Raw genomic sequence first — 16,642 nt, 5'->3', positions numbered from 1 at the left:
GAACCTTGTTAATGCCACTAAACAGCTTCTAGCACCTACGCAGCTTGGTCAGTTGTAGATATCCTTATACAGGGCTGACTTGCACTGTGAAGATACACCACCAATGTTTGTCAACATCACTTGCATTGACCAATCTGCTTAATCTGTAATGTACACTAAGGATAATAGTGAAGTTCAGTTTCAAAACGGCACTCAAATTTAAATTCATATGGAAATACTTCTAATATTCTGCATGTATTCCCAATGCAACAGCAAATGTATCAAGCACCACTAGCATTCTGCAGCACCTGTTTATTTCCATATGTACTAATAACATGGTAAATGTATAACATTGTCAAGATATATATCTAGAAAAGAAATTCTAAGGGGAGCATGGTCTATTCCCTAAATTCCACAGTTTTGTGAGTTGGTTTTTTTTCAGTCTGAGAACATCTCTGCAGTTAATTTTTCTTAAAGGAACATCTCTATGCCAAATGTAGTCCAAATAAAGGTCTAAATGAATAAGCCTATATATTAGTGGTTTACCAAATTAGTATGTCCTCTGGGGCAGGGGCATGTTCAGTTGTTGTTGATGAGATACAGCAGAGGAATACGTGCTGGTCACCCAAGGCGGCACAGTGTTGTTGCACTTTGGAAGTAGCACAATATTTTTGTTAAATACATAAACAATAACTTGTTTCTCCCCTAAAAACATGCCCCAAGCAGCATTCAAATGGTTGCACCGGAGAGAATGTGAAAATAGAAGAAGGTGGAAGAGAAATTTGAACTTACTTCCTTCAGTCCCAAATAAGCACACTAATCACAAGGCTAGTGGCTACTTTGGATCACTGGAATTCACTCCAAAGGCTTCCACCTCCCAAAAACATGAAGGATTTCTCTGAATAAATGATCTTTGAGACCTGAGTCAGGAACCCAGAAACAACTATCTTTACTCCTCCTCATTCACCTTCCTTTTCAACTTACCTGAGATTGGTCCCATCTCTCAGAACAGCTTAACAACAATACAGGAAAGCAGGCATACTTTTAATGTGACATTTTTCATTGTTCTCATTTTCCTTATATTTCATGCCTGCATTTCTGTAACTCTGCAGCTCCATGATGTGGCTTTTTAAACTGTAAAAATCATGTTGCCTGACTCAGAACTAGAATATCAACCTGTATTTGCCACATCTCAGGCCAGAGCCCTAACAAGTTGGTACTAGATATTTTGTAGTTCGTGCTGCAGACTTGCTTTATTCACGTTTTTAAATCCCTACTCTGCAAACTAATGAACACTCCTGAAATTGTGGAACTTCTTACAGTGCAATTTTCTTGAGTCTTGCCCAGCCATAGAGATTATTTGTCAAATACACACAAGAGTCTAGACTGTATTAAAATAAGCTTGATTGTTACTAACCCCAGCTTATACAGTTGTCAAGACAACAGTGAGTATTGTCATTAACAGAAACTGTTAATGACAAATTGAAAATCACAGTTGAAGCTTCACTCCCATGTTCACATTATCCAAAACCATATGCAAATACGAATGCAAAAGAAAATTCAAAATGAACTTTGGTGTCTTTTTATACTGATCCAGAGAAGCAAACCTTCTCTCTCCTCTCCCACTTCAAAGTACAAAGAAGTATGTTTAAATCTTTCTTTATTAACAAGAAGTCTACACAACAATAGTCAGCTTTAATTTTCACTTGCTAAGCTTTCACACATACTAACTCAGTCAATCTTCACAAGATACACCTTACACATATTCACCTACAAGTAGGACCCATTCATGTATTAACATCTCAACAGACTTATTATCTGATTGCTCACTGCCCTAAGCCACCGTGGTGGCTTACCAACTCCATTGGTAAGTAAACAACTGCAACATCAGATTCAGATGTTAAAAATTATGGCTTCATTTGTCTGACACCAGGTTCACGAAATCTACACTAGACATAGGCCTAGAGCATATTACTAGTAGAGTGTTCAAAAGCAATCTGTCATCTACTGGAGTGGCTGATACTCCAAAGGGTTGGGCTGTGGTACAGAGGCTGGAGGAATGGGCCTACAGAAACCTCATGAAGTTTAAAAAACAAAAAAAATCAAAGGTGAGATCCCACCCCCAGAAAGGAACCACCCTGGGCACCAGTACACCAGTACAGGCTGGAGCCAACCAGCTGGAAAGCAGCTTTGCAGAAAAGGCCCTGGAGGTCCTGGAGCACAAGCTGAACATGAGCCAGCCTTTGCAGCAAAGGCCAGCAGCATCCTGGGCTGTGTTAGGTAAAGCATCACCAGTAGATCGAGGGAGGAGATCCTTCTCTGCTGCCCAGCACTGGTGAGACACACCTGGAGTGCTGAATCCTGTGCTGGGCTCTCCAGAACAAGAAAGACATGGACATACCGGAGTGAGTCCAGCCAAGGGCCACTGCAGGGATTAAGGAACTGGAGCGTCTGTCACCCGAGGAGAGGCAGAGAGAGCTGGGGATGTCTAGCCTCAAGCAGAGAAAGCTCAAGGCAGGGATCTTACCGACATGTATAAATACCTGATGATAGGGTATAAAAACACCAGAGCCAGACTCTTCTTAGTGGCGCTTAGTGAAAGGGCAAGAAATAACAGGCACAAGCTGAAACCCAAGGAATACCAGTTTAAAAAAAAAAAAAAAAGGGGGAGGGGGGCGGAGAGGTGGTGTTGGAGTTTTTTGTTTGGGTTTTGATGTTTATTGTGAGGATGTTTGCCCAGAGAGATAGTGGAGTCTCCATCCTTGGAGATACGTAAAACCTGGCTGGACACAGCCCATAGCAACCTGCCTCTACTTGACCCTGCTCTGAGCAGGAAAGCTGCTCTAGATCCATGATCTCCAAAGTGTATTGTGCACAAGACAATCCACTCGGATGTGGGAAGAAAATATTTTTTGTACCATTAATAAATAAAATAATTTTAAAAATTAGTGTCTATTTCATCTTTATCTCACCCTTTTTTAATTTCTATTCTTGTGTGTGTTTTATAACACACATAATACATTAGTACAGTGGTACATGTATATAAATTATAAAGAAATAAACATACACATATTGGGGGTGCGTGCTCAAAAACATTTTGCTGGTGCACAATCAAAAAAGTTTGGACACCACTGGTCTTGATCATCTCCAACAGTCCCTCCTAACTTCAGTGAGTGCGTGATTCTCTCTTGACAGCAACAATAGATGCCTGTACACAGTTTGTGAACGGATTCAGGGGAAAAAAATTTCCCCTCCTGCCAGCTGATGTCTGTTGCTTTCTAAAATTTGTCCTTCACCTTGTTAAACCCATTAACTACCTAAACCTTATCCTCTTCTAAATTGATATTAATAATTGGGTACGAATTTCTTCCACATGTCTACTAAAAGTTACTTCATAGTTAGGAAGGATTTTCATGTGTTTTTTTATTTTTAAGACTCCTCAAGGCTACTTTACCCTATTTTCCCAGCAGAATGGTTACTGCAGCAGTCCACATTCTGGTTTTCCACCTATGAAGACTACCACGGTCAGCATAGAGTTAGTTATGCTACCTCCTTTAAATTTCTAGATGAAGCTTTACTGAGGATCAGGATTCATATTTTTTACAGTGATTATATATTATGAACAAATTGAGCCCTGTTTATCAAAAGCTTAATGCTCTTGTTTATGCAACCTGACATTATAGGTACATATCGATGCTATTTTTCTGCCCAGTTACTACATAAAATAGCCAATTAAATTATCATATACACATCCAAGGTATGTAAAGCAATAGTCTGCCTGTTTATAAACTCCAATTCAAAAAACAAATGTATTTTTATTGTTTACTTAAGCTTTGCAGTTGCATTAAAATATAATAATAAATAAACCATTTGGAGCACATTAACAAAATAAGCAAAACATTAACCGAATTGAATGCTTTATGATTTTATGTGCAATCATAAGTAAACCAAATTCTTACAATACCACTCTTTATACACTGAGTAATGGCAAACTACTATCAGCTCATTATCTCATTCAAGCTCTAAAATAATATGTAAAGTAGAACTAGAGAAAACTCATATGCTTTATGATCATTTCAAAACCCTTCAGAAAGTTTTTTTTTTTTTGCATACATCTATATACATAAACAAGAAAGATGATTTTCATGTAATTCTTAATTTGAATACCATTCAGTTTCTGAAGAGCTGGAAAAAGAACAAGACCCTTCTTGGATATTAGTGTTTGTTTATGCAGAGCACAGTGATATTCATAGACAAGAAATGTACTGAAATCCATATTAAATTGACCATTTTTCTCAAAGAGAAAGTTAAAATGGAAGGTCTCGTTCCAAACAGGAGCACTGGGGAAAAACCTTCATTGCATCTCTCATCTGGCAGACCAGTAGTACCACTCTGGGAAATCAGAGAGGATTTGGGCAGACTGCCCACTCAACTTAAAGCTCATCTGAGATCCACATATATCCGCTTAGCTATCCAACTAGGATTTTTTTGTTGTTGTTGTTTTCATGCCCACATGATTTTAGTGCCTTTGTGCAATGTGCAACCCTCTCCACATGCTTCCCTTACCAAAAGGAGGCAGGTAGCTCACAATACTGAGGCCAGAAAATCTGTGTCCTCCCACGCCTGCTCCAATGTCCACTCTAGTTATGGGAAAGCAAAGTGAACTTTAATCTGTCAAAATGTGCAAAATGCACTATTCAAATTACATACACTACAGATAATCTTGGAATCCAAACAGAAAAATGCAGCCATCAAGGATATGGGATGACTACGTAGCAGAACTGTACAGCCTAAACTAACGAGTGTCTTTTACAACATTTAGAAAAATATATGCATGTAGGTGTACATACCTCTCTAAATTAACATTTTACACCTTTTCTGTGTTACCCAAGTACATTATGAAACCATACTACAGTCTTAATTTATTAAACTAGGTATTTTCTTCATCTCCATAAAAACAACTAAAAAAACCAAAGTCAACCATATAATATTGACTGCAATTAAGAGAATGCCAGCACTGCACAATATCTGTCACACTTCACAATCAATAGCAATTTCTCAGAATGGCTTGTACACTAGCAGGGACAGCCAGAAAACAAATTTATGAGATAGTAAAGTGCTTTTTATTGTATGCACAGCATACAATCATAAGAATCTTCTACACAGTCCTTGTAACAGAAACATGACCTTTGAAATGCCAAAGCTTCCTTTTCTAGCGAGTGTTTATCACCAAAGAGCTGTCAGCTCCCAAGTTTTTAAAAGATTAACTCTGCTGAGTCATGTATTGCAAAACACCACAAACCTACCCATAGAACGTTGTTACAGGAGAGCAGCAACTTGACATCCAATTTGTTGAAAATACTAAAAGTAGCTTCATATGCCAAAAGTTCCCCAAATCTTTATTTAAATCACTTTCCATTTACAGGCACTACACAAAATATTTATGTATGCAGATGACCAACCATATAGGGAGAAAACCCTAATTGTATGAAGCAAAACAAGCAAAAGCAAGAAATCACAATTAGAAATGTGAATGCCATTATTTCTACGGTTATTTGCAACACTAGTAATTTAAATGTTCAGAAAGGAAAGAACGTTACTTGGAGGTAGTAAGAAAGGCTTCAAAAGAGGCAGGTTGCATTTCAAGTGAGAGTAACTTCACAAACACTTACTCATAGCAGCGTACATGAGACAAAAGCAGCATGAACATAGTCAGTCATGCAAATAAAGTCATTCACACACATCCATAAATTTAAAGGGATTATGAACACAATCAAAGCAAATGGGTGTAATTAGTTTTTCAAGAAGATTCTCGGTATTTTTTGTTGTTGTTTTTACTTTTTACTGCGCTAGTGCAAGTCTAAGATGTTACTCCGATATTCGCAAAGTGAAATGAAGCACTACATTTGCATCATTACATTTTACTATCAAACTTGCAAAAACTTTAAAAGTACAGGTTACTATAATTTTCTGATCCACAGATAATACTATAATTAACATCTTCCTGATGATTCAGTGAGTTACTTTAGAAAATCTGTCTTTGATTCCACCACCTTTCAGCATAGTAATCATTCTCTTTTCCATGTACTACAGCTGGCAAGTTTCTTTGGAGTCCTGCACCCAGATACTCTACAGTGCAAGGTGATACATGTACTGACTAATTTTAACCTCCCTTAGTAGGTATTAAGTGCAATGATATGAGGATATTAAACAAAGTATACATCTCTACAATATGTGAAGGACCAGATAGATTTTAATGTTCCATTTGCAAAACTAAAATCATGTAAATCTGGTGATAAAATCAGAATACACAGGAACTACATATATAAAAATCAAATCCAATTTAAAAGCAAACACAGGTTTGTTCAAACACCATTGTACAATTGCTTTAACACTTACAGAATTTAGATGAACAATATTTTCATTCACTCACAGTTTAGTATAAATATAAAGCAAGGCACCCCTTAAGCATTTTAAATAACAAATTAAACATTTACGTTTTTTACTGTGCAGTCAGGCTTAACATTTATGCAGCTTCAAAACCAAAGTACAGCCTCAAGGGAAGCCTCTCCACTGACAAATTAATACCTTAGAGAATAGAGCTGAATGGTGGCAATGAACTCATTTGTTCCCCCAATAATGAAGAATGACTCTTTCTTTACCACATCTGTGACTGTTGCTATGGTGACCCAGACTTACCTCATTGCTTCTCGAAGTGCTCCTCGCTCACTAAGAGTCGTGTGCTTGATGTCATCAAAATTATTTTCTAGTTTCTCACAGTTCTGCAACAAACGGACAAATCCATGTAAGGCTCTTAAACAGTACATTGTGCCTGTATTAAAATTATTCAACATCATGCAAACAAAACTGATTTATATTATGTAACCTCAAATTATGCATTCTGTTTTAATTACAGAGGAGTCATTAAAAAGACATTGAGAACTCAGAAACAAAGTAAACATGAATCTTATTATATGGTTGTCATGGAAATCATATTATAAATGTTCCATAATGTATAGAATTTTTACTTTTTTCTTCTCTGAAAAAAAAAAAATTAATTTTTCCTTTATCAGTATGCAAGACTACAAAGCTACTATACACACACAGACAAGAATAGAAACCTAAACATGCATTTTAGAATTATAATAAAAGTTATAAATTATGTCCCAATGAAGCAGACAGCGGCTTTGGAACAAACCAATAATATTCAAGTGATATTTAATTTAATTTTTAAAACATAACAGAAACTGAAAAGATTTGTTGTTTATAGACACCTCAACCACTTAATGTTTTTTTCCAGATTAGAGCTCACCAGTATTTCCAAAAGTAATATGAAATCAACAATTTTGTGACAATAAATGAAATAAAACTTCGCTATATTCTGTTAACTATTATTAAATGCTTGACTGGTTCAATTGCTCCAGAGTGCTGATCCTTTTCTTCTGCTCCCATAAAGGCAGTAAAATTGATTCAGAAGATGTTGGGGAGAACAGAAATTTGTGTCTGTGCAAAGTGAGTGTGAAATATCAGCAAACAAGAATTCTGTGATCATCTGCATTATCAATAGGATTTTTATAACCTCTTGAGGCTTCATCAATACAGCAGGCTTTTAGGTTACCCCTGTTCTCTGCAGCACCTTTCTCCAATACCAAAACTTGCCTCTGGGAGGCATAAATTTGCCATATGGGTGTAAAAGAAACAAGTTGCAAGCTAACAGTTAATATTGCTAACACCCTTGAAGCCAGGATTGTCAGGCTCTTTATGCAGTAGCTTTAAAGAAAATATGTGCACTATTATTTGGTCATACATCTTTCACAGTTTTTAATATCTGAATTAATTTTCAAGTCCACATCTTAAAGATAGTTATAATAAATACAATAAAAGTTACCTATTGTTATTTCTTTTGTGCATTGATTCTTTATTTTTATACTTACATTCAATTTGAGTCTACAAAAGCATTATGGAAAGGAAATTAGATATTTGTAAATGACCTAACAAGACATTTTAGCTTGTCCAATTAACTTTTAAACTATCATTATTTTTAAATAAGATTATAGACTTTTTAATACAAAGTTTTAACACTTTAACAATACATTTCTGAGCCATAGAAATGAACAAAGCTAATTTGGAACTTTTGCAATCTTTCCTCTCTGTCCTTATAAAAAATGATGCACATCTTAAGTATGAGTAGTAAATTTTATCCCATAGCTAATCTGATACTTTTTCTTTGTTTATATTACAATTAGCTGTCCTTTGCATGGCAAAATCCTACTCAAAAACTCAAACAGATTACGCGACAAAGTCAGGGAAGCTCTACAATGAAGTATTCCATTATTTAGATCAGCATACACTGACCTTCAGCTCCAAGCACATACAGGCAGGTCAGTCATTTAAAATACACAAAAGACATCCAAATTGATAATACTAATTAATAAAGAACTCCTGATTCATCACTACCAAACTGAAGGTATCTGTGCAAGCAAAAACCAAACCGCTCATCCTCCAGGAAAACAGACCAAAGGAAACACCATTTGGAATATTGCTCTAAGTGCAAAAAGAGGGAAGCCCATGTTTTAACAATCCTGTGCCACCAGCATCTCAGGACAGGTTCAGAAAATCTGAACCTCACGCAGTTCATTTCTCTTGACTTTGTGGTATAAAGCATGTAGAAATGACAGAGGATCCAAAGCACACAAGATTTTTATCAAATACAGCTAAATCTTCTCTATACCATACAAGCTAAAATAACTGATGCTCTCCACATGCAAAATGCTGAAAAGAGTAGGTCCAGCTGGTATTTCTTCTTTGTCTATATAGACCATTCTTTGTTAATTAGCTGAAGGGCAAGAAAGATGGCCCATACCTAATGAAAACATTGTGATCATGTAGCCTTACAAGAAAATTTTCCATCTCGCCTATAAACCAATGCAAAATGAATAGATAACCCCAAACAACAACAAAAAAAAAAGGGAGGGGGGGGAAATTATAGACTCAAATAATAGATTTTGGACCAAATATTTGGCAAGAAAATGAACTTACTTCTACCATTTCTGAGAATTGTTTCTGGATAACATATATAGAGCTACTTTATAATATAAAGCTACTTTCAGCCAAATAGCTCTCATCCAAGGTACTGCAGTTGGAGACCAAATAATTTCACCATTAGGAAAAAAATGAACTAAAAACTGAGCCAGATGCAAACTCCTGAAGGAAGATAACCTCACAGTTCTATGTCATCAGTTAGTCATACATACTGAACAGCAGAGTGAGCAAATACTAATCATACCCACTGCTTTCCAGGTAGAGCTGCAATCACCCAAAACGCTATGTTGGATCCTCTCAGAGAAAAGAGAACAGCATGTTTGAAATACCAAATACAAGCATAGCTACAGGTGTATAGATGTCACTTCTTCATGGGTTAAGTATCAGCTCACACACTACATTTGTGAGCATGAGAATACTCTGAAGAATGTGTCTGGGAAATGACGAAACTTTGGTAGACCGTGACCAAGGGTGAGCTTTACATTCTTAAGTATTAAATCAGAAGCAAATATTAAGATCATTCTATTATTCTATTAAACCATGCACTAGACCAAACAGATTAATATCTATAAACATCTTGCACAGGGCAGTATGTTTCGGCCCATAATACTTCACAGACTTAAGTATAATGAGCAATTAAACTCCCAGGTGTTTCATTTTGAGCAGCAGCTAAAGTAAAAAAATAAAAACACAAGCAATGAAAAAAACTGGGTTTGGTGGCTTGCTGCCGAGTGATTTTCTGTGGGTACAGATAAGGTCTAGTAGTTTTAACTCTATGATTCAATAATTACATAGCACCCTATATGCTATTGCTGTTGGCAAATCTATAGTGCTGTATGTTACTAAACTAAATATCACCTCCAAAAAGTTCAGGAGGAAAAATAAGTACAGAGATGTGATTAGGGACATAGTCATCATAAGTCAAATTACCATTGCATGTCAAAAAACCACAAAAGTCTAAATACTGCTTCTTAAAGGATTCTAGCATAAATACTTTGAGGATTGTAAACGAACCAAAAAGCAAGAGAGTGGGGAAGAGATTTTATATATAAATAAATTGCTTATTTATCATATGATATCTTAACTAAAACTACATGACAACTAGTTAAAAAGGAAGATGTAGACTGGATATCCACAAGTATCTATGGCATCAGACACAACATACTGGTGGAACATCTAATCAAAAATGAGAAAGATGAATGATGAATGTATGAAGATGAAGAAGAAAGGTTAATGAACGAACTGAAAAGCTTATCCTTCCATAACCACAAAAATAAGACTTTTTTTTCCTACTGCAATTTATTCTTGTTAATAAAATAAACTGCAAGCTTATTGACTATGTGCTCATAATTCCGTATCTTCTATGAGCTCATAATTCCATATGAGCTCATAATTCCATATTTTCAGTCATGAAAAGTGATAATATTAATAACATCATGACAAACTTTATAATAGTATTCTAACAGTCTGAGGAAAGTCAGCAGCTACGAAGTCTCTTACTCTTTGACACTAGTTGAAGTAAAAAGATAGCTCACATAGCTGGAGAATATAAATAAAGAACAACTCTAGTTTTAAATAAAAACCTAGGATTCTGGCAAAAGTGAAGTTGTACTTGTTAAAACACATCTCTAAACATTCATCAGCTTAGCTTTCTTGTTTATGTTTTTGTCTTAGACGGAAAAGCCGTCTTTGACTTATTCGTTTGAAAAGCAAGTCTTGATTTGGCCTCTTGGGTCAGATACAAAACTTTGCTGAAGTAGCTCAGAATCCAAGAGCAATCTATTGTCTGGTGTCACCACCAGCTGTCTATTGCCTGCTTTGCCATGACAGGCCTTAAAGTCAGAATTTTGAGAAGACCGTAACTCAAACTTGCCAATTCTGCAATACAGTACTGATAAAAGAAGTGACCCCACTTCCATTGAAATCAACCTGAAATCTATCATCCAGTCAAACGAGAGTGGGATCACACTCAGCCATATCCTGCTACTTTAACTCTATCCTGAAATACTTCACATAAGATGTTCAAAAGTGTTAGTATTACAGATAATGTCTTACACATATTTTGAGATAGTTGAGAAATAAAATCTTTTGATCTGACAACAGTGTAAGACCTATTCTAAGGCAGCCTGCATCACTGAAGTTGAGTAGATCTCTTATCCTAGTTGATACACTGCCAAATCAAAAGCCTTTGTTAAAATACTGTCTGTCTTCTGCGAAAGAAGTTTTTAGGTAAGCAGGAATGACGAATTCTTGGAATTCATTGCTTCCACATGGTTTTAAATGATTTTCTTAGAAAGCCTGAGTGTTTTCCAAACATTTGTGAAAGTAAATCTCACATTTTTGCCGTCAAATGTTCTCTGTGTATTAAACATAAGGAACGTACAGCAATTGAAAGATGGAACAGCTCTCACCTGTTTGGTTTGCATTTACTATTGCTGCTAATGCTATAACAAATTCCTTTTTCTCCTGTTTTCTCCTTTATAAACCATGAAAAAGGCTCCTACAGAGTATGTTGTGTCTTAATTTTCTAACATTTATGCAGTTAAATTTTAAAATGTGCATATTAAATGTATTTGTACCTAGATTTCCGAATGCTTAAAATGAGACAACCTGGTCCAAATTCTGAAGGATGTAGTAGCTCCCTCTGATATTTCAATTAGCTACCTTTAAGGAGGTAGACTCCAATGACAGATTGCCAAAACTGTTGGGGACCTGTTGAATCTACTGTCCTACAGGTCTACATCCTGTACAAATTGAGCAAGAAAAGTCTAAAATTTTGGTCCAAAAATTCCTCAAAAAGTCAGGTCCCACACATGCCACAAGGCTGACCACTTTAGCTAGCTCTTTTGAAAATATTGGCCATACTGTAGAAGTGATCTCCTTTATTAAAGTTGTAATAAAAGAGCTGACTTCTTCGAGAGACTGTATAAAAAGTGTAGAATGCTCAGTTCCATATTGATCTTCATATTGATACATAAAACGTTAATACCAATAATCACTTGTTATTCTGGAAGTGTGAATTATTTCATCAGCAGAAAACTTTAGAAATAATGAACTTGTGTTTTATAAACCTAAAGTAACATTATAATAGTAATCTAAACTGTAATATATTGCTGCAAGGATAATTATTAAGGGAAAACACAGCTGACATTTTCTGATTTATGCACACAATCAGAGATGGAGTCCAAAGACTGTGACAATTATCTTCATGCTAACAATTTTTGTAAATCTCTTGACAGAATTTTAGCTAATTTTAAAATGCCTTCTGAAGATTAGTACTTAAAACTGTTGGGGAAAATAGCACAATTTATTAGCAAGGGTATAATTGTAAACCTTCCAAATACTCATTGTGAATATCATTTAGACAGTAACTCCTGCTTTAGCAGCTGGTATATAAGACTCCAGTTTATGGAATCTTGAAACAACAGAGAGAGTAGAATCTAATTAAACAGGATTACATGCCAAAGAACAAATATTAAAAACAGACTAATAGACAATTGTTATGAATTTGGAATAGCACATCTACTACTTCTGATGTGGACTTATATAACACTGTGCTTTATTCCAATGAAACCTAAATATTCTCAGCAGACTTCTCTCTTGATTTGGAACAGACTGTCTTTCTAAACTGAAACAACACAAAAAGCTAAATGGTTCCATTGATCTTCTCTCACAGACTTAAGCACCCATCTGCTATAGGGTAAAGTGACTTGCATATATTGCATTTATTCTAATGTTGGTGCTACAATTCATTAAAGTTATTCAGTAACCAATAGCTGTATTCCATGCAGGAAGCCCCCTTAAACTATCTTCCTATTGAGCAGCTAAACAAAATCAATGCCATTTGCCAAAGGGTTTTATCTAAGAACACTCTTACAATCTGAACAAGTAATAGGATTGTTTGATCCGAACTGTAATACATTATGATCTACACAATATCTACCTACTAAATTCCTCCTTCCTATTTGCTGGGACTCATTCTCAAGGGGTTCTTATTCCAAACAGGGGGAAAAGCAGCTAAAAACTGATACCTGACCAGCTGTTCACAAAGGAAAAAAGGTATTTTTTTTTAATATGTACATCTTCCTAATATCTGCAGAAAGTATATTGAGCCCTCAGGCATTTACATAACATTTGACAGCATGTCATTCATAATACATGAACATTTGTTATAATAATTTTTTTCAATATGGGATACAGCCACATTGGCCATACAGGCTCTCTGAAAAATATAGATTTTAATACATCAAAAATAGCAGACTTCCAACAGAAAAACAGCTCTAAGTAATCAAAAAAATCAATAGAAAAAATACTGAATAGAATTGTGGGTGGTTTTAATCAATGCCTAATTAGCACAACCATGTTAATTTTTCTCAGATTTTTTTAGAGGAATATTATTTTTAAGGCACTAAAAATAGTGCACATGCAAACTCAAACATAAGTATCACATTTTCTCAACAAACAGGAATATACTACTAAAACAGGGCTGATACCAGGAAACTCCAGTGCATGAGATATTTTCTGAAACTGTAAGTGTGGTTTTTGTTATTAATTACCAGAAATACTGTCAATGTAACTGGGAATTCTGAAGTGGAAGCAGACAATTTTGGATTTTTTTACAGCTTTCCCAGTTTAAAACACAGTACACTGAATCCTTAAAGACAGGTGATTATATAAAAGTTAATTACTTGTTAAACATACATAACACTTTAGTTTGCAATTTTACCAGGACTGTGAAAGATCTTCTAATCTGAGATGGCATTCTGCTAACTTCCTTTTCATGCTGTTTCACGAACAAATTTCAAGTGGCAAATTTATAACAGCCCTCGTGTTCACATAAGGGTATGGTATCTTGCTTGCATTCCACCTGCTGTTGTCAGAGCAGACGCAGACACCACGTGTTTTGGCAATGGATAACACATCAGATAGTAGTGATACAGGGAAGATGAGAAAAGACATTCAGAAAGGACCAAGAATGCAACACAAAGAATAGTAAATAGAGCAAAGAACTCAAAAGAAAAGCATAAAAAGATACAAAAGATATGCAAGACAGCAGAGGCACAGCTGGAAATAATAAAGGAGCAGAGAATGCAGGTGATGCCACTAGACAGGACATTTTATAATGCTCATCCCCTTGTGACTCAGCTTTAAAATACAGAGAAAACTTTGAGAACAAAAAGGGAGGAAAACCTTTGACTCTCCCACTTTTTTTCCTTCTCTTCATAGAACAAACATTAAACTTGATCAGCAGATGAACAGGAGGACTTGGCAACAAGCTACCAGTACCTCTGCATCTGAAGGGACACTTCTAAGACTGCTTCCCTGTATGGAACAGGGCTCTGTAGCGGGGAACAATACACATCATCTCTTAGAACATGACAAGCTTTGTCTAGATACTATTTCTTTTTTAATGTTGCTGTAGTCCTGCCTTTTTTTCTACTGGAGAGCCTGAGTGCTACATGAGAGACTTCAGAGAAGTTTTAAGATTCTGTCTTTCTTGATGGTTGACTCCTTCAATTCTCCAGTACTCATAGCATAAATTTAAAATTTAATTCTTTAAGGGCATGAAGTCTAAGTAAACAGACACAGGCTCTACACAGAATTTCTAAATATATTATTTTCACTTGAAAGTCAAAATATAACTAAGTAAAGATTAGTAAGAAAAAAAATATCCCAAATACTGTACTCTTTCCCCTCCCAGTATTTTCCCATACCTCAATCTAGCTTGCTTTTCCCTTGGGATTCTTTACTCTGCTTAGGCAAATATTCCCCTGACTCATCGAGATTAAATAAAATGAGAGTATGTAGGTAAAGACCAGACTCATATTGAGAATTAACATTTACAGAGCTCATAACCTGGAAAAAAGGAAGACTCTTTAAAATGCAGGTAGAACTGTACTCCTAAGGAACAGATTATGTTCTTGACATTCAACAAAGAGCATAAGAAAAAATACATACCCAAAAGCCACTGCTTTTTTAGAAGCCAAATGACCAAGAATTTAAGGAATTAACCCCACATATTTGAGAGCACCAACTTACAGGATCCCTCTTATTTTCCACATATAGCTAAATAACTATTAATAGCTAAATAATAAATAATAGCTAAATAAATAAATAATAGCTAAAGAACTATTAAATACAACAGCTTTTCAAAAATTAAAGCTGTGATAAAATTATTAAATGCCATCCTGAAACAATGCAGTCCAGCGCTTTGTAGAGGAATAAAAGCAAATTACGGAATCACAGAGTGATATGGGGTTGGAAGGGACCTCTGGAGATCATCTAGAGGTCCAACTCCGCTGCCAAAACAGATCCACCTAGAGCAGGTTGCACAGGAATGTGTCCAGGCGGGTTCTGAATGTCTCCAGAGACAGAGACTCCCTCACTTCTCTGGGCAGCCCGTTCCAGGGCTCTGCCACCCTCAAAGTAAAGAAGTTCCTCCTCATGTTTAGATGGAACTTCCTATGTTCAAGTTTGTGCCCATTACTTCTTGTCCTGTCACTGGGCACCACTGAAAAAAGACTGGTCCCATCCTCTTGACACCCACCCTTTAAGTATTTATAGGCATTGATCAAATCCCCCCTCAGCCTTCTCTTCTCCAGACTAAAAAGACCCAAGTCCCTCAGCCTTTCCTCATAAGAGAGATGTTCTAGGCCCCTAATCATCTTTGTAGCCCTCTGCTGTACCCTCTCCAGCAGTTCCCGGTCCTTTTTGAACTGAGGAGCCCAGAACTGGACACAGTACTCCAGATGGGGCCTCACCAGGCAGAGTAGAGGGGGAGGACGACCTCCCTCAACCTACTGGCCACACTCTTCTTGATGCACACCAGGATGCCATTGGCCTACTTGGCCACAAGGGCACATTGCTGGCTCATGGTCATCCTGTTTTCCAGCGGGACACCCAGGTCTTTTTCCTCAGAGCTGCTCTCCAGCAGGTCTGCCCCCAGCCTGTACTGGTGCACGAGGCTATTCCTCCCCAGGTGCAGCATCATACACTTGGCCTTGTTGAATTTCATCAGGTTCCATGTAGCAGGCTTGCTTCTTCAGCCTGACATGCCATGCCTCATCTCTTACAAGGCATGTTTTGTTCTCCAACAACAGTATTTTTCAGAAGTGCAACAACAAACCATTTTCTTTCATGGTTCTGTGCTCACCCTGCACTACAGCCCCCTGTAGTTGCCTCAGTATTAAAAAAAAAATAACACAACGGGACACGATTTTCCCAACCATTTCTGCAGAAGCTAATCTGCCTGAGCTATTTCTCATGATTTAGCATAAGCTTCTTTCCCAAATAACTATGAGAACTGACTAGGCAAGCGTGCTTTGGCTGGGATAGAATTGTCTTCACAGTAGCTAGTGTGGTGCTATGTTTTGGATTCGTGCTGAAAACAGTGTTGATAATACAGGGAGGTTTTCATTATTGCTGAGCAGTGCTTATGCAGAGTCAGGGCCTTTTCTGCTCCTCACGCTGCCCCACAAGCAAGCAGGCTGGGGGTGCACAAGAAGGTGGGATGGGACACAGCTGGGACAGCTGACTCCATCTGACCAAAGGGATATCCCATACCATGTGACATCATGCTCAGCAATGAAAAGCTAGGGGAAGAAGGAGGAAGGGGGGACAT

At 36.7% G+C, this 16,642-nt stretch overlaps 1 protein-coding gene across 1 annotated transcript in view; it reads right to left on the bottom strand.

Moving 5' to 3' along the window:
• DPYD (dihydropyrimidine dehydrogenase) overlaps positions 1–16,642 on the bottom strand; it is a 366,613-nt gene that overhangs the window by 312,434 nt on the left and 37,537 nt on the right. Inside the window, 1 exon segment of the mRNA XM_074151782.1 lies at positions 6,679–6,761. Coding sequence (XP_074007883.1) covers positions 6,679–6,761 — 83 coding nt within the window.

Source organism: Numenius arquata, chromosome 8 (assembly GCF_964106895.1).
Source record: "Numenius arquata chromosome 8, bNumArq3.hap1.1, whole genome shotgun sequence".
NCBI classification, from domain to species: domain Eukaryota; kingdom Metazoa; phylum Chordata; class Aves; order Charadriiformes; family Scolopacidae; genus Numenius; species Numenius arquata.
The sequence above is the reverse complement of the archived record's forward strand: the minus strand, read 5'-3'. Positions and strand labels throughout refer to the sequence as shown.